Here is a 21,099-nt window from a genome sequence, read left to right on the forward strand (position 1 = left end):
AGTATCCACCCAAGGGGTGGTCACCCCAGAGTCCCAGTGACCCCCATGCTCCCCTCCACTCCTCCCAGTAACACCAGTACTGCCCATAATGGCCCCAGTCACCCCACTCCCTACTCAAGAGGAGGTCCCAGCCACCCCAGTACCCCCCCACCGCTCCCAGTGACCCCGGTACTGCCCATACTGGTCCTAGTGATGCCAGTACTGCCCATAATGGCCCCAGTCACCCCAGTATCCCCCCCACTGCTCCCAGTGACCCCGGTACTGCCCATACTGGTCCTAGTGATGCCAGTACTGCCCATAATGGCCCCAGTCACCCCAGTCCCTACTCAAAAGGCGGTCCCAGTCACCCCAGTAACCCCCCACTGCTCCCAGTGACCCCAGTATCCACCCAAGGGGTGGTCACCCCAGAGTCCCAGTGACCCCCATGCTCCCCTCCACTCCTCCCAGTAACACCAGTACTGCCCATAATGGCCCCAGTCACCCCACTCCCTACTCAAGAGGAGGTCCCAGTCACCCCAGTACCCCCCCACTGCTCCCAGTGACCCCAGTACCCACCCAAGCAGGGGGTCCCCCTGACCCCAGCAGTCACCCCCGCGTCCCAGCGACCCCAGTAACCCCCCCCCCCCCCGCCCCATCCCGGTGCCCACCACCAGGTGCCCCCGGGCGACTCCCCGCCCGGCGCGGGAGGCGGCGACCCCGCGGTGGTGGCCGGTGGGTGGGAGAAGGGGGCCGAGCCGGCCCCAGAGCGCGGGGATGGCGGGGCCGGGCAGCGCCGTAGCCTCGCCCCGCCCTGTCCCGTCCCGTCCCGTCCCGGGCGCTGCGGGCCGGCGGCGGCGCGGTATGGCGGAGCCCCCGGCGGGAGCAGCGGGAACCGGAGCCGCGGAGCTGCCGCTGCGGGCGCGGTTGAGCTTCGCGGCCGGGCACTTCCTGAACGACCTGTGCGCCTCGCTGTGGTTCACCTACCTGCTGCTCTACCTGCACGCCGTGCTGGGCTACGGCCACCGCCTGGCCGGGGCTCTGCTGCTGGCCGGGCAGGTTGCCGACGGACTCTGCACGCCGCTCCTCGGCTACGAGGCCGACCGCTCCGCCGGCTGCGGCCGCTACGGGCGGAGGAAGTCCTGGCACCTCGCCGGTGGGTGCTGGGGGGGCGATTGCTGGGGTGCTTTGGGCTGGGGGAACCTTTCTGGGGGTGCCCGGGGGGGGGATGACACACACGGGATCCGGGGTGCCCCGAGTGGAGAGGGGTGCCTTTCGGGGGGGGGGTGTGTGTCAGCCCTGGGGATGCTCTGGAGGGGGGGGACACGGAACCAGGGTGCCCTGCGTGGAGGGAAGCCTCCCTGAAGGTGGGTGGCCCTCCGGGAGCCTTTCTGGGGTGGGGGTCAGCGCCAGGGAAGCCTTCCTGAAGATGGGTGGCCCTCAGGGAGCCTTTCTGGGGTGGGTGTCAGCCCGGAGCCTTTCTGGGGTGGGGGTCAGCCCCAGGGAAGCCTCCCTGAAGATGGGTGGCCCTCAGGGAGCCTTTCTGGGGTGGGGGTCAGCCCGGAGCCTTTCTGGGGTGGGGGTCAGCCCCAGGGAAGCCTCCCTGAAGATGGGTGGCCCTCAGGGAGCCTTTCTGGGGTGGGGGTCAGCCCGGAGCCTTTCTGGGGTGGGGGTCAGCCCCAGGGAAGCCTCCCTGAAGATGGGTGGCCCTCAGGGAGCCTTTCTGGGGTGGGGGTCAGCGCCAGGGAAGCCTTCCTGAAGATGGGTGGCCCTCAGGGAGCCTTTCTGGGGTGGGGGTCAGCCCGGAGCCTTTCTGGGGTGGGGGTCAGCCCCAGGGAAGCCTCCCTGAAGATGGGTGGCCCTCAGGGAGCCTTTCTGGGGTGGGGGTCAGCCCCAGGGAAGCCTTCCTGAAGATGGGTGGCCCTCAGGGAGCCTTTCTGGGGTGGGGGTCAGCCCCAGGGAAGCCTTCCTGGAGCCCCCTGCATGGAGCGGGGAACAGCCCCTGTGGCAGCGAGGTGGGGACGGGGTCCCCCCCAGATGGAGAGGGGTAGCCCCAGGGGCAAGCAGAATTGGGTGCCCTGGGGCGGAAGGGAGCAGCCCCCCACCCGTGGAAAGGGGGCTGCTCTTGGTGGGGGCTTTCCTGGGTGCCCTGTGTGAACCAGCCCTAGGTGATATCAGGGCAGAGGCAGCAGTGCCCTGGGTGGGGGGAGATGGGCCCAGGGTGTTCTGCGTGAAGGGGCGCAGACCAGGAGGTGCCCATATGGAGGGGCAGCATCCCCCACGACAGTGAGGTGGGGACTGGGGTGCCCTGTGTGTAGGGGACAGTGGGGTGCTCCGGGATCCCCCAGGCACAAACCTGAATGGGGAAGGGGCACCGTGGCATCCCTGTCCTGCCTGGGCACTGTCCCTACCCCGGTGGCCTGTGCCACAGCAGCGGGTGCTGCCTGGGCGCTCACAGCCCGGGGGTCCCCGCTGTCCCTCGGGCCATACCTGTGTGGCGGCAGGGTCTGCAGGCTCCCCCCTGCGTGGGGGTGGCATCGAGTCAGGGTGAGAGCTGTGTGCTTAGCTACAGCAAGAACGAGACCGACAGTAAAATCTGGGCTTTCCCAGGAGCCTGGGGATTTACCAGGGACTTGCCTGCGGCCAGGCAGCTCTTGGTTGTCCCCATGGGTGTCCCTGGGGCGCGGGGCCCTTGACTGCACCGGGGCTGGGCACCCCGTGTGCTGTGTTTGCAGGGCAGCGCTGCCCGGACGCAGCGGGGGAAAGCAGCCGGCGCCTGGTGAGTAAAGGCCCCGTGGGGATGCAGAGGAGGCACCGGCTAGGCAAGAATTATTAACAGGCGCTCGTCTTGCATCATGCCCTGGGGTCAAAAAAATGCAATGAAGTGCAGGGGCTGGTGGGGATTCCTGTGTCTGGGTCCCTCTCTGAGGGGACGGCGTGACCTGGAGAAGGGTCCTTGGTGCCGCAACTGGTGCAGGAGCCTGCCCCATCCCTGGTAAGCTGGTGATGGGGAATGGGGCAGTTAGCATTAAGAAACGTCCATCGACAGCCAGAGATAAAGACTCTCGGTACTTCCTCCTGGTAATGGCATGGTAATGCCCAAGTGTCAGCTCACTCGGAGTGGACCCATGTGGAGAGAGGACAGTTGTAGTGTGGGTGCTCTTATCTTGATCCCAAATTTATCTCGGCCAACCGCTTCATGCAACTGAATGATAGCCTGATAAGGCGGCTGATCTCCCCGGAGTTTTGCTTGGCGAGTCAGGGAGGGTGTTGGGAGGTGGGGGGCAGCTTCACCCCCCTGCTGCGGTGTCAGCCAGATCTGTGCCCTAGATTTAGGGAAGTTGCTGAAGCTGTGCTCTCCCACGTCCTGGGGCAGGTCAGCTCCAGCTGGGTGCTGCTTAGCATGCAGCGAAAGGGAAGTTCTGAATCACGTCTTGCACAGGGGCTGCAGCTACCCCAGCCAGCTCCGCTCTCTGCTGCGGGGAGCAGAGCACCCTGCCCAGCCCTGCCTGCTTCGGCAGCACAGGTGGAGTCTGGAAGCATGGATGGAGGCTCCGTTTCCCTGCCCAGAGCCTGGGTTATTCCTAGAAGGTGGGGGCTACCCCACCACCTCCCTTGGCCGACCGCAGCGCGACTGAGCGGTGCCGGCAAACCCTTTGGAACCGGCTGTGCCAGTACCGCTCTCGGCTTGCTTGGTCACGCTACGGTGAGATGTTTCGCGTGGGAGCGGGGCGTCTCATCTGGTGGCAACCCGTGCTCAGATCAGAGGAAACCGCAGCCTCGGGGGGGGAGATATCACGAGTTGCTATCAGTGGCATCTCTCCACCACGGTGCTGGGCCGCCAGTGCCGGCGGTTGTGGGTGGCTCACCCCGCACGCCGGCCTGCCTGCTTGCCAGCTTTTTTTGGGGGCAGCTTCCTGCCACAGTGAGCTGGGAAGGATGAGTAGCTCTTTGCTGCCTGTCTGAGCCAGTCCGGCAGTGGTGTCCCAAATTCCCTGCCCCGGGCGCGTGTGCTGTGCAGCCTGGCATTCCCGTGATCCTGTCCCGCAGGGCCCAGAGATGAGAGCCTGGACCCTCTGCTGCCTGCCCAGGGGTGCTGCAGGGATGGGCAGGGTGGTCTTGGGGTGCTCCCGTGACCCCACCTGGGAGAGCGGGCTGTTCCCAAGACCCCTCTGGCTCACAGTGAAGTAGCGTTTGCTTGGGCAGACCCAGGGATATGTGGGTGTCGGGATGCAGCTCGCAGCCCCATGCCAGAGGAGCACGGCTCCATGAGGGTGGCCGGTGGGGGTGGCCCCAGTTGATGGGCACTGCCTGTCCCTGGGGGGCACAAAGAGGAGGGAGCAACAAGTCTTCTGCGTGTGCGATGGCAGTGATGGCTCGTGGGTGGGTGCAGGAGCAGACATGGAGGCTGCAGCAGCCTGGGGCCCGCAGCTCCTGCCCCAGCAGTCCCCTGGGGATGTGGGCAAGTACCTCTTAGGGGACTGCAGAGCTCAACCCAGCGGGGCCCTGGGACTGGGGAGCGGGCAGAGCCTCCCCAATCCTCCAGACAGGGCTCACTTAAAACCAACAGCCCTGTAATGGGGAACAAAGGAGGTCTGGTCTGGTTTGAGCCTTCTTGGACCCTTCATGTCCCGGTGGCTTGTCTGCGGCAGAGACACTGCAGTGTGCTCGAGTCCCCTGTCCTTCGGGGGACCTCCTGAGCACCAGAGCCACCTGTGAGCTGGTGCAGGGCAGCACCCAGCACCCTGCTGGGGTCCTTGCTCAGGATGGATCCGAGCTGGGCTGGGATTGTTGCTGCCTGCCCTCAGCACAGGGAGAACTGCTTTGCCCCGGCCCTGCAGCAGCTGTGGTGGCTGTGCTACATGGAAGCAATGATGAGGAGGAATTGCTGTTCATGGATGAGAGGAGGAGAAATCACTTTGTGAGGAGGAGTATCTTGCAAAGACCCCTGGAGAGGGGACCTTGGGGACCTGGCAAAGTGGCTGCAAGTTCCCCTCAGCGATAGGAACAGGTTCCCGTGGCTTTTCGGCAGCGCCCAGTGAAGCTGGGGACACGCAGGACAGGGTGCGCGACTGTCTCCGGGTCGGCGCCTGGGCCTCAGGAGCAACGGAGCATCTCAGCAGATGTGCTCCATAACCTTGTGAAAGGGGAGGGAGAAGCCAGCCTGTCCCTGCCTGCTCCACGCAGGCGTCCCCACGCCGTCACGCTGCGGCAGAGGGAGGAGTCTGGCTCTGCTGTCCCTGACTCAGCTGGGACCTTCCCATGGCTCAGAGCCTGGCGTGGGGGGCAGATCTGCTCCTGTCCCCCCGCATCGCGATGGGGGTGTCCCTGGCCATCGCTCTGCAAGTGGCTTCTGCAAGCATGGAGGGAGCGTGGCTACCTCTGCTAGCCCCACGGGAGAAGGGACAAGGGGGTGCCTTATCGCCCTTGGGCAGACGTCAGGGCGGCACGTGTCCTTGGGGCTGGTTATCTGCATGCTGGAGATGGAGAGAAGCCCTCCATGGCTCCAAGTCGTGATGGTGTGAGGGTCTGTCCTCTGGTGTTTTGAGGGGGGCAGAGCAGGTGAGAGATTGTGCTGCAGTTTGTAGGGGGAACTTGACTGGGGAAAAGTCTGCTGACAAGCATCTGTCTTGCTGTTGTGTGCAAGAGGGAAGGACATCACCCTGTGCAGGACAGGGTGAGGGGAGGATCTGGGGCTCCATGTGTCTCACCTGGCTCGGGGAAGGTGCCCACCTCCCTCCCCAGCCCTGTGGGGTAGGATCTGTCCTAGCAGAGGACTGGCTGTGTCTGAGCCAGTTGGAGCTGTTGGGGTCCAGGGAAACAGGGCTCGCAGCTTCTCACAGCTCTGCTCTCTTCCCAGGCACCACCTGCGTCCTCGTGTCCTTCCCCTTCATCTTCAACCCCTGCCTGGGTTGCAAGGAGAACACGCCGGAGTGGGCAGCCTTTATCTACTACCTCCCCTTCATCATCATCTTCCAGTTCGGCTGGGCAGCCACACAGATCTCCCACCTATCCCTCATCCCTGAGCTGGTGACCACTGAACATGAGAAGGTGGAGCTCACAGCTTTCAGGTGAGCACAGCCAGACCTGGGTGTCCCCTGAACCTGGGGGAGTAGCCCTGCCTGCGCCAGGTCCCATCACTTGTTTGACGAGAGGTCCCCTTGGTGCCACGGGTCTGGCGTGGCACACTTGAGTCCTCGGTATGGCAGGACTAGGACTGGGCCGTGTGGGTGTCCTGCAGGATGTATCCAAGTGACATTGGTTGTGGTAGGTTGACCCTGGCTGAACGCCATGTGCCCACCAAAGCCGCTCTATCACTCCCTCCCTCAGCTGGACAGGGGAGAGAAAATATAACAAAGGGCTTGTGGGTCAAATAAGAACAGGGAGAGATCACTCAAACAATTACTGTCACGGGCAAAACAGACTCGACTTGGGCAAAATTAACTTAGTTTATTGCTGATCAACCAGAGTAGGGTAATGAGGAATAAAACCAAATCTCAAAACACCTTCCCCCCACCCCTCCCTTCTTCCCAGGCACAGCTTCACTCCCTGATTCTCTACCTACCCCCCCTGCAGCAGCGCAGGGGAATGGGGAATGGGGGTTACGATCAGTTCATCACATGTTGTCTCTGCCACTTCATCCTCCTCAGGGGGAGGACTCATCACATTCTTCCCCTGCTTCAGCATGGGGTCCCTCCCACGGGAGACAGTCCTCCACGAACTTCTCCAATGTGGGTCCTTCCCACGGGCTGCAGTTCTTCACAAACTGCTCCAGCATGGGTCCTTTCCACGGTGTGCAGTCCTTCAGGAGCACACTGCTCCACCGTGGGTCCCCCACAGGGTTGCAAGTCCTGCCAGAAAGCCTGCTCCATGGGCTCCTCTCTCCACAGATCTGCAGGTCCTGCCAGGAGCCTGCTCCAGTGCAGGCTTCCCACGGGGTCACAGCCTCCTTCGGGCACCCACCTGCTCCGGCGTGGGGTCTTCCCCGGGCTGCAGGTGGATATCTGCTCCACTGTGGACCTCCATGGGCTGCGGGGGGACAGCCTACCTCACCATGGTCTTCACCACAGGCTGCAGGGGAATCTCCGCTCTGGTGCCTGGAGCACCTCCTCCCCCTCCTTCACTGACCTTGGGGTCTGGAGAGTTGTTTCTCTTACATGTTCTCACTCCTCTCTCCAGCTGCAGTTTCTGTGCCCGCCGCAACTTTTTTCCCTTCTTAAATATGTTATCACAGAGGCGTTACCACTGTCACTGATGGGCTCGGCCTTGGCCAGCAGCAGGTCCGTCTTGGAGCCAGCTGGCGTTGGCTCTGTCAGATAGAGGGGAAGCTTCTAGCAGCTTCTTATAGAAGCCACCCCTGTAACCCGCCTGCTACCAAAACCTTGCCACACAAATGCAATACACTGGTCTTCTATGTTGGTGGCCCAAACCCTTTGGTGCCGGGAGGGAATGTCTTGATGCCAGGGATGTTAGTGACACAGCCCGTGGGACACTTCTGTGAGCTGGGGGCACTTCTCCTTCAGGACTGGAGAGTGATGCTCATAGGGGAGGAATAGATGATGCCCCCAGGAACAGTTGGGCATTGTCATGTGCGGGCTGTCCCATAGGCAGGAATGGTCCCATGGCCAGGCTGGGCAGCACATGCAGCTCTGTGTGCGGAGCCCAGCTCAGTGCCGCTTATCTGGCAGGATCAGGCTGTGGGAAGGAGTGTTTTATCAGATGGAGCAGGGCTTGGTTATCTGCCCCAGTGGGAGGAAGTTCCCCTTCTGGCAGGTGAGCAGGACCGCAGCACAGCTGGGCAGAGAGGATGTTGGAGCAAGTGCTGGGGTAACCCTGGTGCCAAGGCGTCCTGCTCTGGGGGCACTGGGTTAGGCAGCTCAGGGCATCCTTGGGGCAGAGGTGTACTGTGACAGGAGGGTGGACAGGCTGACCCAGAGGGATCTTGTTTTCCTCCCAGTCATGCCCCGAGGCTTGGGGGCTTGGGAGGTGCACCGCTAAGGCTAATGCCTGGCCAGATGCTGTGTGCTCTTGGAGGTGTTGCCTGAGCAATGACACTGGGGTGCAAAGCTGACTGTAGCATGCCTGGCTTGGAGGGCAGCCTTGGGTTGAGGTGTCCCCACGATGCCTGGAGCTGTGCTCCTCCCTCTGCATCACCCTGAGGTGCTGTCTCCCCTCAGGTATGCCTTTACTGTCATGGCCAATATCACAGTCTATGGCCTGGCCTGGCTCCTGCTGAACTTCCAGGTGGACCAACCTGACCGCACAGAGCACCTAGGCATCCAGGATGTCCCTATATTTCGGGTGAGTGGCAGGGCTCAATCCCTGGAGTCCTCTCTTCCCTGGGTGGGCCATGGCTCAACTGGGGAGGTACCAAAGGGAGTGAAATAGCAGTGCCCTGAAACCTCACCTACTGCACTGGGCAGAGGCTGCACTGAGCTCTCCCTGGGGTTTTGGAAACCCCTCTTTATCCACCAGACTGCTGGGGGTTGGATGATGGGCAGGCAAAGGGCACCCCATGCTATGCTCACCCCCTTTGTCTCACCCAGAACCTGTCCCTCATTGTGATGGGGCTGGGGGCCGTGTTCTCCCTCATCTTCCACCTGGGCACCAAAGAGAAGCCATACCCGCCGGGCTCACTGCCCCAGCTGGAGGAGGGCACACCCCTGCTGCAGAAGGAGCCTACGAGCCCCCCACGCCCACTGCTGATCTGGAAAGACTGGCTGCTGGAGCCTGCCTTCTACCAGGTATGGCTGCAGGCAGGGCTTGCGGCACCTGTCCTGGGCTGCTGCCCTGCCTGGGTGCTGTGGGCATCCTCTGGCAATGGGACGTGCCCCTGGTGTGGATGAGGGTGGAGAGATGGGCTGTACTGGGCACCCACCTACCACGTCAGGGGGCTGTACTCTTCTCAGTGGGCATCTGTGCCATGACAGGATTGGGCTTGGAAGGTGCCAGTCTTCCCTACCTCCAGTTTGCATGGGCTGAGCAGTGCTGCCCTGTCTCTGTCCCCTCACAGGTTGCGGTGCTCTACATGTCCACCCGGCTCATCATCAACCTGTCCCAGACCTACATCGCCATGTACCTGACCAACTCACTGCTGCTGCCCAAGGTGGGCGGAGGGCAGGTCCCTGCCTGTGTGCTGAGGTTGCATGGGCAGGGGTCCTGTGCCGATGGCACGGTGCTCATCTTCTCCCTGTCCTCGTCTCTTGCAGAAGTACATTGCCACCATCCCCCTGGTGATGTACATCAGTGGCTTCCTCTCCTCCTTCCTCATGAAGCCTGTGAATAAGTGGATAGGTCGAAATGTGAGTCCTGGGGGCCTGGTGATGTTTGAGGTAGACCCAAGGAGAGGCCATGGGGCCAGATCCTGACCACACAAGTGAGCAGAGTACTCAGCACACCTGAGACTGACTGGAGAGCAGGGACCCCTTGTGCATCCTCTGCAGATGACCTCCTGCTGCAGCCTGGGTCCCGCTGGGACAGTATGGGCAGTGGGCGGGGTGAGGGTGCGTGGGCCTATCCTGCACATCTCCGAGACTGGGAAAAGTGATGCTGGTTCAGAGTCAGCCTGTCCTGTGCAGCCCCAACCAGGCTGGGAGAGCCTCATGGTGCCCGTGAGAGGCAGAGGGAGGGTTTGGCTGAGCCACCCTGGACAGACATGGGGGTCTCTGCAGTGCCAGCAGGAAGGGGCTGCCCCTCCAGTGAATCCCCCGTCCGCACTGCAGCAAGCACCGCACCCCGATAAGCCCCCACCTCTCCTGCCAGTTGGGTGTCCCCGTGCCCTATGCAGGCACCATGCCTACAGCTCTGCTGGGGTCTCAGCTCTTACGCTGCAGCCAACGCTGTAAAACAGCCTGGAGCACCACGAGGCCCTTGCTGTTTGGGGGCTCCTTGTTTAAAACCAACTGGGAGAGAGCCAGGGCTGTCCCCTGCGGGTCCTAGGCAGCAGCTGGCCCCCATGCCCTCCCCATTCACCCCTGCCTTGCTGGCTGTTGGCCGAGCTGGGGTCTAAGCTCTCCCTTTTCCCTCTGCCTGTCCCCACGCTGGCCCGGAGCAGCTGACCTACTTCGTGGGCATCCTGGTGGTCTTGGCCTTTGCCTCCTGGGTGACCCTGGCCAGGCAGATGGGAGCAGAGATCTACGGGGCGGCCGTGCTCCTTGGGGCTGGCTCTGCCACTATCTTGGTCACCTCCCTCTCCATGACAGCAGACCTCATCGGCACCAACACGGTACGTCCGCTCCTCCCGGCCGGGATGGACCGGGGTGTCACAGCGGGGCCCGGAGCCCCTGGGCTGGGGCAGTCACTGGTGTGGGATCAGGGGGGACGGAGACCCCTGTGAGGGGGCTTTGCTGTGGGGGTGCAGGCAGCCCTATCCCCTGTGCCCGGGCTCTGCTGTAATATGGGCTCTGCCCATGAGAGGGCACAAGGCTCTCGCTGCCGGCGCCCACTGGGCTGCGTGGCAGGGATGGACTCGGCACAGCGGCTGATGAGGTTTCCTCTCCCCTCTCAGCACAGCGGCGCGTTCGTCTACGGCGCCATGAGCTTCACCGACAAGATGGCCAATGGCCTGGCTGTGATGGCGATCCAGAACTTGCATCCATGCCCGTAAGCATCCCTGCAGGTCAGGAACCCTCCCAGTGGCAGCTCTGGCCACATCATCTGGGGGCCAGGCAGCAAATATTCCTGGTTTGGAGTGAGAGACATGTGTGGAAACCAGCTCTGAGTTGTCTTAAATCCTTCCTCAACTTCTCTTTTGGCCCTAGACAAGGGCTGCATCTGTGGGATGCGTGAAGGGGCTGGGGATCTCAATGTCCAGCATGCTGCCCTCTCTTCTTGCCCTGGACCTTTCCTTTGCGTCCCAGTGTGAACCAGTCCCAACACTGAGGACGTGGGACCACTGTCAGCAGCCCCAGGGCACTTGGGCAGCACTGGGCCAGGCTCCGGTCCTGGCCACCAAGCCACATCCCTGCCTTCTCCCTGCAGGACCGAGCTCTGCTGCCCTGCCTGCATCAGCTTCTACCACTGGGTGATGGTGTTGGTCACTGGAGGCATTGCCATTGCTGCTATCACCTCTCTGTGCTGCATCATGGTCTGGCCCATCCGTATCCGCTACCGTGAGTGGGGCTGGGGGTGCTGGGGGGGGGGGGCTAGGCATGTGGCTGGGGGCCCTGGGAGCCCCATGTCCTGTGCCAGCCTGGGCTAAAGTGAAAGTGTCTTTCCAGATGGCCCCAGCTGCAGGGAGGTGGCAGGAGCCCTATCCCAGCAGGAGCGGGGAGGTGGCAGGAGCCCTGTCCCAGCAGGAGGTCCTGTGGCAGGGCTGGCTGCGGGGACGCTCGTGGCCCTGCCCGCAGGGGGATCCTTATGGTAGGCACGCGGGGCAGGACCACCATCCCGCTTCTGCTGCTCCTGGCCCCAGAGCCGGAGGCTGTGCCTGCTTGCTGTGCGCTCCTGGAGGGCAGCATCCACCTGCGATGGCCGTGCTGATGCTGGCACCCCTTGGGTCACCAAGGGGTGGCAGGGGCTGCTCCGCGTGCTGGTAGCCAAATGCGGGGGGCAGGGGATGGGGATGGGGTGCCTCTTGCCAGGCCGGGGACCCAGGCACCCGTGCTCAGTGCCAGCTCAGCAGCTGCCTCTCTGCCCTGCTGGATGCCTGTGTCTTGCTCTAGGGTGGGGGGAGAGGACGGACACCCCCCATGCTGCCTTGGGGATGTGCTAGGTAGGGCCCCTTGTGCCATTGGCAGGAGAGTCCTGAAGGTCCAGGCCAGCACGTGGTGGGTCACCCCAGCAGCTGCAATGGCTCCTAACCTGTCCCTTCCCTCCCCTCCCCGCAGATGCTGTCTGCCTGCAGGGGCTGAGCGAAGCGGAGACCCCCTACGGCGGGACGGAGAGCGTCGAGGGAATGAGCCAGCACAGCACCATTAACTGAGCCAGGCCCATGTCCTCGGCCACCGTGGTGTCCACGCCACTGAGCTCTGCCTGGAGGGACCCCCGTGGCGGGGGGATGGCGCTGGGACGGGGGTGCTGGGCTGGGGGTGGGGGGTGGCCCCCTGCCCTGTCTCCCTGTCACCTTGCACTGGGTTTGCGTCCCCCTCACACACACCCCCACCCCGTGCCCTGCCTGGGGACTCGTGAAGGATGTCACCCTGTGCTTGCACAAGTATAACACTAGAAGGCTCTGGGCCGGGTGGCGGGGGTCTGTCCCAGCACAGGGGACAGGTGCCTAGCCCTCGGTTTTAACCTGCTTTTTTAAGGTCAGTATGTACAAATGGCACTTTTTAAAGGAGGAGAAAAAGGAGAGAAAAAAACCCAAACAACAAAGCACCTCTAACCGCGGATAAATGCTCTTAGTGTCTTTCCTGCCGTGCTCGGGCAGCACCCGCGGGACCTGGGCTCTGCTCCTGAGGGTGGGGGACGCCCACGGCTGGGGGGAAACAGGAGCAAGGCAAGGGCGTTGGGGCGTGCACAGGGGCTCCGCGAGTCGTGACCCAACGGTGCTCCCCCTTGCTCCTTTACTCCTCCACGGAGACGGAGGCCCCAGCACCGGGGGAAGTGCGGGGGGAATCCGGCAAAGCGGGACAGAGGCCGCCAAGATGGCCGCCCTCAACAACGATGGCGGCTGCGCCCGCAAACAAAATGGCTGCCGCGCAGCAGCGCTTCAGCCCAATGATTGGTGTCTGTGCGGGTGTCCCGCCCCCCCGGGGCAGGGCAACCAATGGGGGCGCTTATTGCCTTAGCGGGGCCGGAGCCGGGTGGGGCCTGGGTCCCCGCTGCTCCCGGCACGGGAGGCTTCGGCACCCGCTGAAGGCAGCGCGGGGTGAAGGCCAGGCTGCCCCAAGCTGCGGGTGGCTTGACCGCCGGCGGCGACTCGCCGGTGGGTCGCCCGCCTCGACCCCCGTGTGCCCGCGCTGCCGTCCCGGGGCAGCTCGGGGGCTCCCGGCACCTGCTCCCTTGGGGCCCGGCCCCACCGGCCTGCTGGCGGGACGGGGACGGGTCTGGTGCCGCAGCTCGGGTCGTTTCCCGTCTGCAGTAAACCCTTCGGTGGGGGGAAGTGAGGCGTGAGGCGCCCTGTCCCGCCGGGCCGGCCGGGCGCCGGAGGGGTCGGCACCCGGGTGACTGCCGTGTGACCGTGAGTCACCCGGGGCGGAGAGGCCGTGTGGCGAGGCACGGCAGCCAGGCATGTGCTGCTGCTGTCTCCAGCGCCTTCCTCAGCCCCTTGGGCAGACCGGAGCTGGGACTCGAGGCCACCCCGACCCGGCAGGCATGGGGGGGGTCAACGATGGCAGCCACGGGGGTCCTGGTGCCGCCCTGGGAGCACTCGGCGGGCCCAGGGGTCCCTGGCTGTGCCGTGCTGTGGGGTGCCCATTCTGGGGGACAGCACCGGCACCCCAGGGCACAGCCAGCCCTGCTGAGTGGCACATCTCACCTCCACCTCACTGGGGGTCCCGTTGGCGCCCCATGGCATTCTCGCCCTCTTGAGCACCCTGCGTGACCACCGGGCACCGTGCTGGGGGTCAGGCCGCAGGGACCGAGGGCACAAGGGAGATGGAGCTGGGGGGAGAAGAGCTCTGGGTGCATGTGCCCACACGTGGTGTGTGTGCATGTGCACGCCCCTGCGGGTGTGCGCTGCAGGCATGTGAGCGCGGGCCTGCATGTGTGTGGGGTGCGTGCACATGGGCACCGTGTGCGTGTGCCCCATGTGCTTGCACACGCGTGTCTGTGATGTGTGCATGTGGGGTGGGCCTCTGCGTGTCAGGCACGTGGGTGCAGGGGGCATGGGCCTGCAGGGCTGCCGTGAACCCCCCGTGGTGAGTGATGGGGAGGGGGTGCTTGGATGAGGGGGCGTCTGTGTGTGAGTGGGCATTGGGGGGGTGATAGGTGTAAGTGTGTGGGGTGGGGGGTGTGTGTGCACACCAGGGCATGGGGGGGTGGTGGTGAGTGGTTTGTGTGTTGCGTGTGCGTGTAAGGGGGGGCTGAGTGCATGTGACGGGGGGGGTGTGGGGGCAAGTGCGGTTGGTGACACACCGTGTGTGCCCAGCGTGCTGGGGAGGGGACGGAGCTGGGGGGGGGGGGGGGGTGAGGGCTGCAGCACCCCACGCAGCGCTGTCCTGCCACGCTGTGCTGTACACAGGGTTTATGGCTGTTACCCGCAGCCAGCCAGGGTTCTGGGAAAGGCTTTATCAGCCCCAGTCCAGAGAGCAAAGGCTGAGCCAGGGCGGGGGCTGGGGCTGGGTGCCCTTCGTACATGTCCCAGCACCCCACGGGGAGGGTGAAGGCCTCTCCCCAACTGGCCACCCGGACCCCCAGCTCTGCTCAGCCCCCCAGCCTGGTCTTACCCCCTCCCCGCTTTTCTCAGCAGTCTGCCCCTGCCTGGGGCTCGGCCTCTGGGAGCAACCTTCTGTCCCGCAACAGAGACCCTGAGGGAACTGGTGGCGAGATATGCCCTGCAGGACTGCCTGGGGAGGGCACAGGGCAGGAGGGAGCCTCTGCTTGTGGGGCTGGAAGTGGGGAATGGGCACCGGGCGGGCAATGCTGCAGGGTGCCCATAGGATTGTGGAGTGTGCTGCTCCGGCTGTCAGCTCTGCCTGGGAGGGGGATGCATTTGCAGCTTGTCTTGGGGGCAGCTGAACTCCCCTCCCCAAGGGCTGTGGTCACAGAGGTGCGTGCAGAGCATGCTTTTACCCACTGGGTGCTCATTCAGGTCCTGCGCGGCCCCCTTTCAGGGCAGTGCAGGTGGGAGACACTGGACAGGTAGCTCTGCTCACCACAGCCACACCTGGGGCTGGTTTTTACCCCCCCCCCCGCTGGGGGTCCTGCACCACACTGCTCCAGAGGCTGCAGAGGGCCATGGCCAGGGACCCCCCCCCAAGGGTTGGCAGGTCTGCAGCTGCTTAGTGCCCCTTTCCACCCCTCAGGCTGCCCCATGGGACTCCCACTGCCAGGGGGACACGTGGGCTGGTGCCAGCATCACCCTGCTGGCACTTGCACACCTGAGGGACTCCCCGTGCAGAAGCCCCCCAGCCTACAGGCCCGGCGAGATGGGCAGGCAGGCCTGGTGGCGGGATGGCTTCCCACATCCCACTGGGAGCTGGGGTGCGTGGTCCTCCCCGGGCCATGCCGTGGCAGCAATGGTATCCGTTCACCCCTTTGCAGCCCCCCAGGCGCCCTGGGGTCAGCGTCGCGGGCTCTCACCCAGCCAGCCCTGGGTTGGTATTTGCCCCGACGCCTCCCTGCAAACCTGCTGCGGCCAGTCCCGGCCCCGCCTGCCTGCCCTTCCTCGCCAGCGGGAAGAGGAGGAGGAGGAGGCAGCTGCGGGCTGGGAACGGCTCTGGAAGGAGCGCGAGCAGGATACGAGCCAGGCTGTGGGCCAGGCCGGACGGGACAGGAGGGCTTGGCTGTGCTCGCCACCAGGTATGGCATGGACTGGGCAGGACCTGCCCCGGCGAGGGGGCTCTGCTGCCCGCATGTGGATCTGGCAGCTGAGCCTTCTTCCCGTCCCCTACGGAGCCAGCGGGGCCATGCACCCTCGCTCCGAGCACCGGGAGGGACCCAGGGGCCATCACACCCCAGTTCCCACCTGCAAGCCGGCAGCAGATCTGGCCTGGCCGCTCCCAGGGACCTGGCATCCACCCTGGCACACACCGTCCCTCCCGCCAGGACAGGGTACAGGCTGGCAGGACAGGGTCTGGGTGGCTCTTGGCGCTGGGTTTGGGGCCTCTGTGCCGGGGAGGCTGCAAGGACAGGGGTGCGGCATTTCCCCGGAGCTGGCCGGTGGGACGGTAATTGTGCCGCTCCCTCCGGGGCTGTGGGGCAGCAGGCAGGGACTAACCACTGCCCTGCTGCCAGCACTGCTGCCTACGGGCTGCTGGGTTCTCCCCGCTGCCGGGCAGGGCTGTGCTGCTGCGGAAACTGTCATGGAGAGAAGCACTCGTGTGACCAGGTGGGCTTTGCTCTCCTGGTCCCAGCAGGAACTGAGCCATGTCCCCTCTGGGAGAGGGACTGGCTGGTGACACCATCATGGGAGCTGCTGTGCTGAGGGGATGGGCAGCATGGGGACTGTCCCCCCCTAACCTGCCCCATCTCCCCCAGCTGCATGTCGGGCTCATCCTTCATGCTGGGGAAGCTGAGGAGGAGTGGAAGGGGGGGGCTGGTGGAGAAGCAGTGGCAGAGCCTGGAGGAGAAGAGCAGCACCAGCACGCAGCTGGGGCACCCTGTGCTCACCAGGTGGGTTCTGCACCTTGCTGGGGATATGTCCCCGCACCCCAGCCCTCACCTCCCACCAGTCCAGCACAGCCGTGCCAACCCCAGGTGCTCTTGCCCGGGTGAGATGGCACAAAGGCCACATGTGTGCACAGCTGGGTCTGCAGGCAGCCCCGCAGCTCATCCCTGCCTGCTGCTTCCTCCCAGATCCAAAACCTGCGACCCCTCCTTCTGCACGGACACAGAGCAGGCTGCGGTGGCCACGGGCAGGCAGGGAAACCTGTCCCCGTCGGTGAGTCTCGAGGCACGGGGCACAGGAGGGTTCCCCCAGCGCCATGGTCCCGGCAGGATGGTCTCTGTGGGGCAGGTGCCGAGGGAATGCCCATCCTGGTTTCGTGGCAGAGGTGGTGACGGAGTGGGGGGCTGCGGGGTGCCTGTGGTGCCAGGGCTCTGCCCCAAGCACCATGCCATGCCAGCCCCACGCCCCGGCCTCCCCTGCAGCTAAGCAAGCGCACCGCAAGTTACCGCAAAGCTTTCGGGGAGCTCACCGAGCAGGAAGAGCTGCTGGCCTGCTTCTCCTGCGCTTGGCAGAGAGAGGTGCCCTACCATGGCCGCCTCTACATCACCTCCCACCACGTCTGCTTCCACGCCAGCCTCCTGCTCAAGGACATCAAGGTGGGGTGGGGATGGGTGCGGGGCCAGTGGCTCTGGCAGGGAGCACAGGCAGCAGCCAGGGACATGGTGATGCCGCCTGGTCCCCCCTGGCACAGGCTGTGGTTCCTCTCGCCTCCATCTCAGCCCTCAAGAAGACCAACACGGCGCTCCTGGTGCCCAACGCACTCAGCATCCGCACTGCCAAGGGGCAGAAGGTAAGATTGGGGACGGGGATGGTGCTGGGAGTGGGGCAGCTCAGCCCAGGGCTATTTGGGGTGTCCTGGTCCCTGTGGCCAGTGGGCTCTGGGCCATGACTGAGGGAGCAGCTCCAGTGCAAACCACTTTCCCGCTCCCCAGCAGTTCCTTTTTGTGTCACTGCACCGTCGGGAGGCCACGTACCAGCTCCTGAAGTCGGTCTGCAAACACCTGCAGGTATGCACTGTGCCAGACCGGGGGCCGGGCACGCAGGGGCTCTGTCCCCTCCATTGCAGGGCTGTGGGGGAGACTGGCACCCCCCAGCACCCCCTTTTATCTCTCCTTGTCCAGGACAACAGCTGGAGCCCTCTGGCCTCTCTGAGCAGTGAGGAAATCCTTAGGAAGCCTCTGGTAAGGCCGAGAAATGGTCAGGAGGAGGCACAGCCCTGGCCCCCTGGGCTGGGAGGGGTATGGATGCAGTGCCTGCCCCCTGGGAAGGCTTCCAGGAGAAATGTGGAGTTGAAAAGCCCCAGCCCAGGCCAGCACAGACCCCAGGACCCTCAGGGCTGGCACAAGTCCCATTGGGTCCCACACATGTCCCCATTGCTGTGGGGTGGGTGCCTTGGGGACCTGTACCACAACTGGGGCTTGTCCTTTTTCAGACCTCAAGCCAGTCAGACCTGGAGCAGAGTACCCCAGAGCCTGACAACCTCCAGGAGCCGCTGGGTGAGCTGCTGCCCCACAGCCCCCCTCGCACGCTTGCAGCCCTGCTTGTGCAAGCACACGTGTCCTCACCTGCATTTCTGCGCCACTGACGTCTCTCGGCTCCGCTTCCCCTCCCCAGCCACACGTGGTCCAGGAGGGCCCACACAGCCCTTGGCCACCTAAACAGCATCTTCCACAGCATTGGGGAGCACAGGATCAGCTCCTTCTGATCCAGTGTGCTCTGCTGGATCCCCAAGACCCCCCAGTTCCCTCCTGGTCCTGGGGTGCTCATCAGATGTCTCCTGGTTGCACGCAGATGAGCTGAGCCCAACACCAAGGCAAGCAGAGGAGGAGGATGAAGAGGTGGCGGCGCTGGCTCTGAGCAGCAGTGAGCGGTTGCCCTTGGCAAAGCCACGCGGCTTCTGGGGTGGGTCAGGGGGCCCTGGGGAGGGGGATGCTGCTGGGGCTTGATCCCAGGGCTGGCACCCGGCCCCGGGCAGAGCCAGCCATGGGGGCCAGGTTGAGGCTCTCAGCAGCCCCAGCACTGACACCACCTCACCCTGGCAGGGGGACCCCACACCACGCTATGGGCCAAGATCACCACGCAGCTGAGCCTCCTCAACACCGTCCTCCTCATCTACCTGCTGCTGTGAGTTCCCAGGCCCTGCTCCTGCATCTCAGGGCTTCAGGACACCCCCCAGGTCCCAATCCCCGCTGCACCCTGGCCAGGCAGGCTCTCCAGTGTGACACTGGCAGCCCAGGGTTCCCCCACTCCCCTTTGGGCACCTGCACTGGCCCCGCCACCGCGTCCCCAGGGTGAGCACACAGGAGCCCGGCCGCAGCACTGTTCTTGCCCCATCCCTCCACACGGCTGTAATCCCTGTGCCTGATGCCGGCTTGTCCCCCAGGATGATGACCCTGCTGCTGTCCTCAATGTACATCGGTCTGCGCATCATGGAACTGGAGCAGCAGCTGGCATCTGTGGAGGCTAGGCCAGACCTCAACCTGTCACAGCAGTGAGTGGCAGGGGCCAGGGGTCCCTCTGTCCCCAGTGCAGCCGGGACCCCCCCTTCACCCTACCTCCCCCTCTCCAGGTACAAGACATGAGGCCAGCAAGGACAGAGCCATCACCCCAGCTGCAGGGGACGGGCTCAGGGGCTGCTCTGAGCCCTTCCTCTACCTCTCAGGAGAACAGCTGGGAGCTCCATCACCAAGTACCTTCCAGCCCCCCCAATACACCTCCAGAGCCCACACAGGCTGTGGGGCTCCGTATCGATCCCCCCCGTGTCTCCTCACCCTAAGCAGCAGCAGGAAGAACCCGGGCAGGTCCCCGGGGGGCAAAGAGAAGCAGAGAGGGTCTGACTGGGGTCAGGTACCCACCACCCACCCATCCCTACCCCTCCCTGCCAACGGGGGTGGCAGGCAGAGGGGGACCCGGTCTTGGGCAAGGCAGGGGCAAAGGGACAGACTATTCTATTAATAAAGATGTGATCCCCTTCTGGGAGCACACTGGGCTGGAGGGTGCCCTACATTGCCCCTTCTCCAAGGACACGTGGCTGCCTTAGTCCTTGGGACAAGTGGACAGAGGCTGTGAGCTACCCGACCCCGGGCAGGATTTGTGGGCTGGGGTGATCAGCACCCTGCCAGGGCAGATGCCACAGGACAAGCACCAACCAGTGTCCCCTGCCCCCCAGGAACAGGCCAGGACAGCAGCAGGACCAGTGGCTTTTACTGGCGGGTGGAGGGCTGGTGGTGGAGGAGGCTCCAGGTCCTGATGTCCCGGGTGGTGAGGAGGGGGCGGCAGAAGGAAAGCGCAGGGACGTACCCTGAGCTGCCCCCCTGTGTCCGGGGGCTCTGGTTACGGGTGACAACTGGGAAGCAGAGGGGAAGGGGGTGAGAGGGGGCACAGCTGGGGGCCCCAGAGCCCTGCAGCCAGCCAGGCCCCCCCCAAGCTCTTACCATACTCCTTCCCCAGGATGGGTCTCTCCTGCCAGAGGAAGGGCCCCCAGCGGGTGCAGGGTCCCAGGTACGCAGCAGGGACAACGGGGTCCCACCAGGCCACTTCCCGCAGGTGCTGGGCATAAGCTGGGGGTAGGGAGCAGAGCTGGGGAAGGGGCACAGCAGGAGCTGCACCCCGCAGCCGGGTCCCCCCAGCCCAAAGCTCTTCAGCTCAACCCTATCCTGGTTTGGTTGAGGGGTCCCTGGGGCTTCCCCCCACCACCCCCAAGGTGCTTAAACTGAGGCACTAACAGCTCCTTGCCCTGCCATTTTCTCATCCCAGTTCCCTGCGCCATCCATCCCCCCAACCTCCCCCACCTCAAACCCCCAGCTCAGCTCCGTACCTGGGGGCAGAGGATCCCGCTCCCCCTGGCCAGCGTGGGCCCGCTCCCAGCGGCGGTGGGCGATGCCGGAGGCGAGGGCGTACCAGGGATCCTCCACCTCCTCGTCCCTGCTGTTCAGCCCCGTGGACCAGCTCTGCCCCACGGCATCCCAGCCTATGGGGGTGGTCTTCCAGCGCACAGCCTGCTTCAGCAGGGGGGCCTGGCGTGGCCCCCACAGCGTTATATACTGGTCGCTGGGGATGGGAGGGAGCTGTCAGGGCTTCATGCTCCCACCAGCAGCCCCCCAGGGCTCAAGCAGGACAGGGGACACGTGTGTGGGGGTACAGGGCTGTGCACCACTTGTGGGACATCTTTAAAGGCAGGGGGATCTGATGGGGCTAGAGGGGGGTGGGGGGCTGGGCACTCCCCCCCAGCTGGTGGGACCAAGCCAGTAAGGTCAGCAGAAAAGCTGCCACATTCTCCCACAGCCAGATCCCTGCTGGCAGCCCTCCCTCCTCCACGTCAGGGAAACTGAGGCACAGCCATGGCAGAGGACTCGGGCTCCCAGGGAAGGGGCAGGGGTTTCTCCTCCCCCAGGCGAGGGTCCTACCTGTACAGGGGCAACGGGAACTCTGTCTCGAGGGTACTCTGCAGGACCCAGGGTCTGTGCTCCCCCAGCTCCATGCCTGGTGCTGCCCACGGCCTCACCGCAGCCGCCCTGGCGCAAACAGTGCCGGAACTGGCACCTGGCAACTGCCCCACACCAAGGCAGGGGAGGCCGTGGGGGTCTGCGCCAGGGCAGGGGGACCTTTGATCCCTTCCTGGCCCGCAGAGGGGAACAGGGACAGGGCAGGGAGGGCTGGGGCTGCACCTCCCTGCTTTTCCAGCAGTGGGAAAGCAAACAGGAGCAGGCAGGCGGGAGCAATAAACTGCAGGCAAGATTTGCGCTGAGAAAGCTGCCACTTCCAGCACCAAGGGAAGCTGCTGGGGGACCCCAGGGCCTCTGAAGCCCGGAGGGCAGCTCCAGAGGGCCTGGGGACTTGCTGCACCCCTC

At 64.5% G+C, this 21,099-nt stretch overlaps 3 protein-coding genes across 6 annotated transcripts; 2 read left to right on the forward strand and 1 right to left on the reverse strand.

The window, feature by feature from the left end:
- The first annotated feature begins 746 nt into the window (after positions 1 to 746).
- MFSD12 (major facilitator superfamily domain containing 12) lies at positions 747 to 12,312 on the forward strand. 4 transcript variants are annotated; one of them, XM_069790048.1, is made up of 12 exons: positions 747 to 1,132; positions 5,837 to 6,047; positions 8,154 to 8,277; positions 8,523 to 8,720; positions 8,990 to 9,082; positions 9,186 to 9,278; positions 10,031 to 10,201; positions 10,484 to 10,578; positions 10,957 to 11,087; positions 11,196 to 11,215; positions 11,250 to 11,337; positions 11,805 to 12,312. In XM_069790048.1, exons 1-12 carry the CDS (start codon positions 754 to 756, stop codon positions 11,897 to 11,899), a joined length of 1,698 nt encoding a protein of 565 aa, XP_069646149.1. In that variant the 5' UTR covers positions 747 to 753; the 3' UTR covers positions 11,900 to 12,312. The 4 variants fall into 4 exon arrangements, with proteins under 4 accessions (XP_069646149.1, XP_069646145.1, XP_069646148.1 ...); XM_069790044.1 differs by lacking the exon at positions 11,805 to 12,312 and having other exon boundaries at positions 11,250 to 11,528; XM_069790047.1 differs by lacking the exons at positions 11,196 to 11,215; positions 11,250 to 11,337.
- A 1,747-nt stretch (positions 12,313 to 14,059) lies between these two features.
- Positions 14,060 to 19,270, forward strand: LOC138686506 (GRAM domain-containing protein 2A-like). The gene is made up of 12 exons (XM_069790051.1): positions 14,060 to 15,381; positions 16,060 to 16,194; positions 16,378 to 16,462; positions 16,672 to 16,845; positions 16,941 to 17,039; positions 17,185 to 17,256; positions 17,371 to 17,430; positions 17,682 to 17,745; positions 18,041 to 18,151; positions 18,292 to 18,373; positions 18,633 to 18,740; positions 18,819 to 19,270. The coding sequence occupies exons 1-12, from the start codon at positions 14,894 to 14,896 to the stop codon at positions 18,829 to 18,831; spliced, it is 1,491 nt and encodes a 496-aa protein (XP_069646152.1). The 5' UTR covers positions 14,060 to 14,893; the 3' UTR covers positions 18,832 to 19,270.
- Positions 19,271 to 19,452: 182 nt separating this feature from the next.
- TEKTIP1 (tektin bundle interacting protein 1) lies at positions 19,453 to 20,729 on the reverse strand. The gene is made up of 4 exons (XM_069788352.1): positions 20,656 to 20,729; positions 20,067 to 20,299; positions 19,684 to 19,809; positions 19,453 to 19,595 (listed from the first exon to the last, which is right to left on the reverse strand). Exons 1-4 carry the CDS (start codon positions 20,727 to 20,729, stop codon positions 19,453 to 19,455), a joined length of 576 nt encoding a protein of 191 aa, XP_069644453.1.
- Between the last annotated feature and the right edge of the window lie 370 nt (positions 20,730 to 21,099).

Source organism: Haliaeetus albicilla, chromosome 8 (assembly GCF_947461875.1).
Source record: "Haliaeetus albicilla chromosome 8, bHalAlb1.1, whole genome shotgun sequence".
Taxonomy (NCBI): domain Eukaryota; kingdom Metazoa; phylum Chordata; class Aves; order Accipitriformes; family Accipitridae; genus Haliaeetus; species Haliaeetus albicilla.

Excerpts from the sequence above, each read along its gene's own strand:
- MFSD12 (XM_069790044.1), top strand. The coding sequence starts at position 754 with ATGGCGGGGCCGGGCAGCGCCGTAGCCTCGCCCCGCCCTGTCCCGTCC. Across the intron at positions 8,721-8,989 it reads TGGAGCCTGCCTTCTACCAG|GTTGCGGTGCTCTACATGTC; the intron begins GTATGGCTGCAG and ends GTCCCCTCACAG. Across the intron at positions 10,579-10,956 it reads CAGAACTTGCATCCATGCCC|GACCGAGCTCTGCTGCCCTG; the intron begins GTAAGCATCCCT and ends TTCTCCCTGCAG.
- LOC138686506 (XM_069790051.1), top strand. The coding sequence starts at position 14,894 with ATGGGACTCCCACTGCCAGGGGGACACGTGGGCTGGTGCCAGCATCAC. Across the intron at positions 17,257-17,370 it reads CGGTCTGCAAACACCTGCAG|GACAACAGCTGGAGCCCTCT; the intron begins GTATGCACTGTG and ends CTCCTTGTCCAG. Across the intron at positions 17,746-18,040 it reads CAACCTCCAGGAGCCGCTGG|ATGAGCTGAGCCCAACACCA; the intron begins GTGAGCTGCTGC and ends GGTTGCACGCAG.
- TEKTIP1 (XM_069788352.1), bottom strand. The coding sequence starts at position 20,729 with ATGGAGCTGGGGGAGCACAGACCCTGGGTCCTGCAGAGTACCCTCGAG. Across the intron at positions 20,300-20,655 it reads TTCCCGTTGCCCCTGTACAG|CGACCAGTATATAACGCTGT; the intron begins GTAGGACCCTCG and ends TCCCATCCCCAG. Across the intron at positions 19,810-20,066 it reads GCGGGATCCTCTGCCCCCAG|CTTATGCCCAGCACCTGCGG; the intron begins GTACGGAGCTGA and ends CCCTACCCCCAG.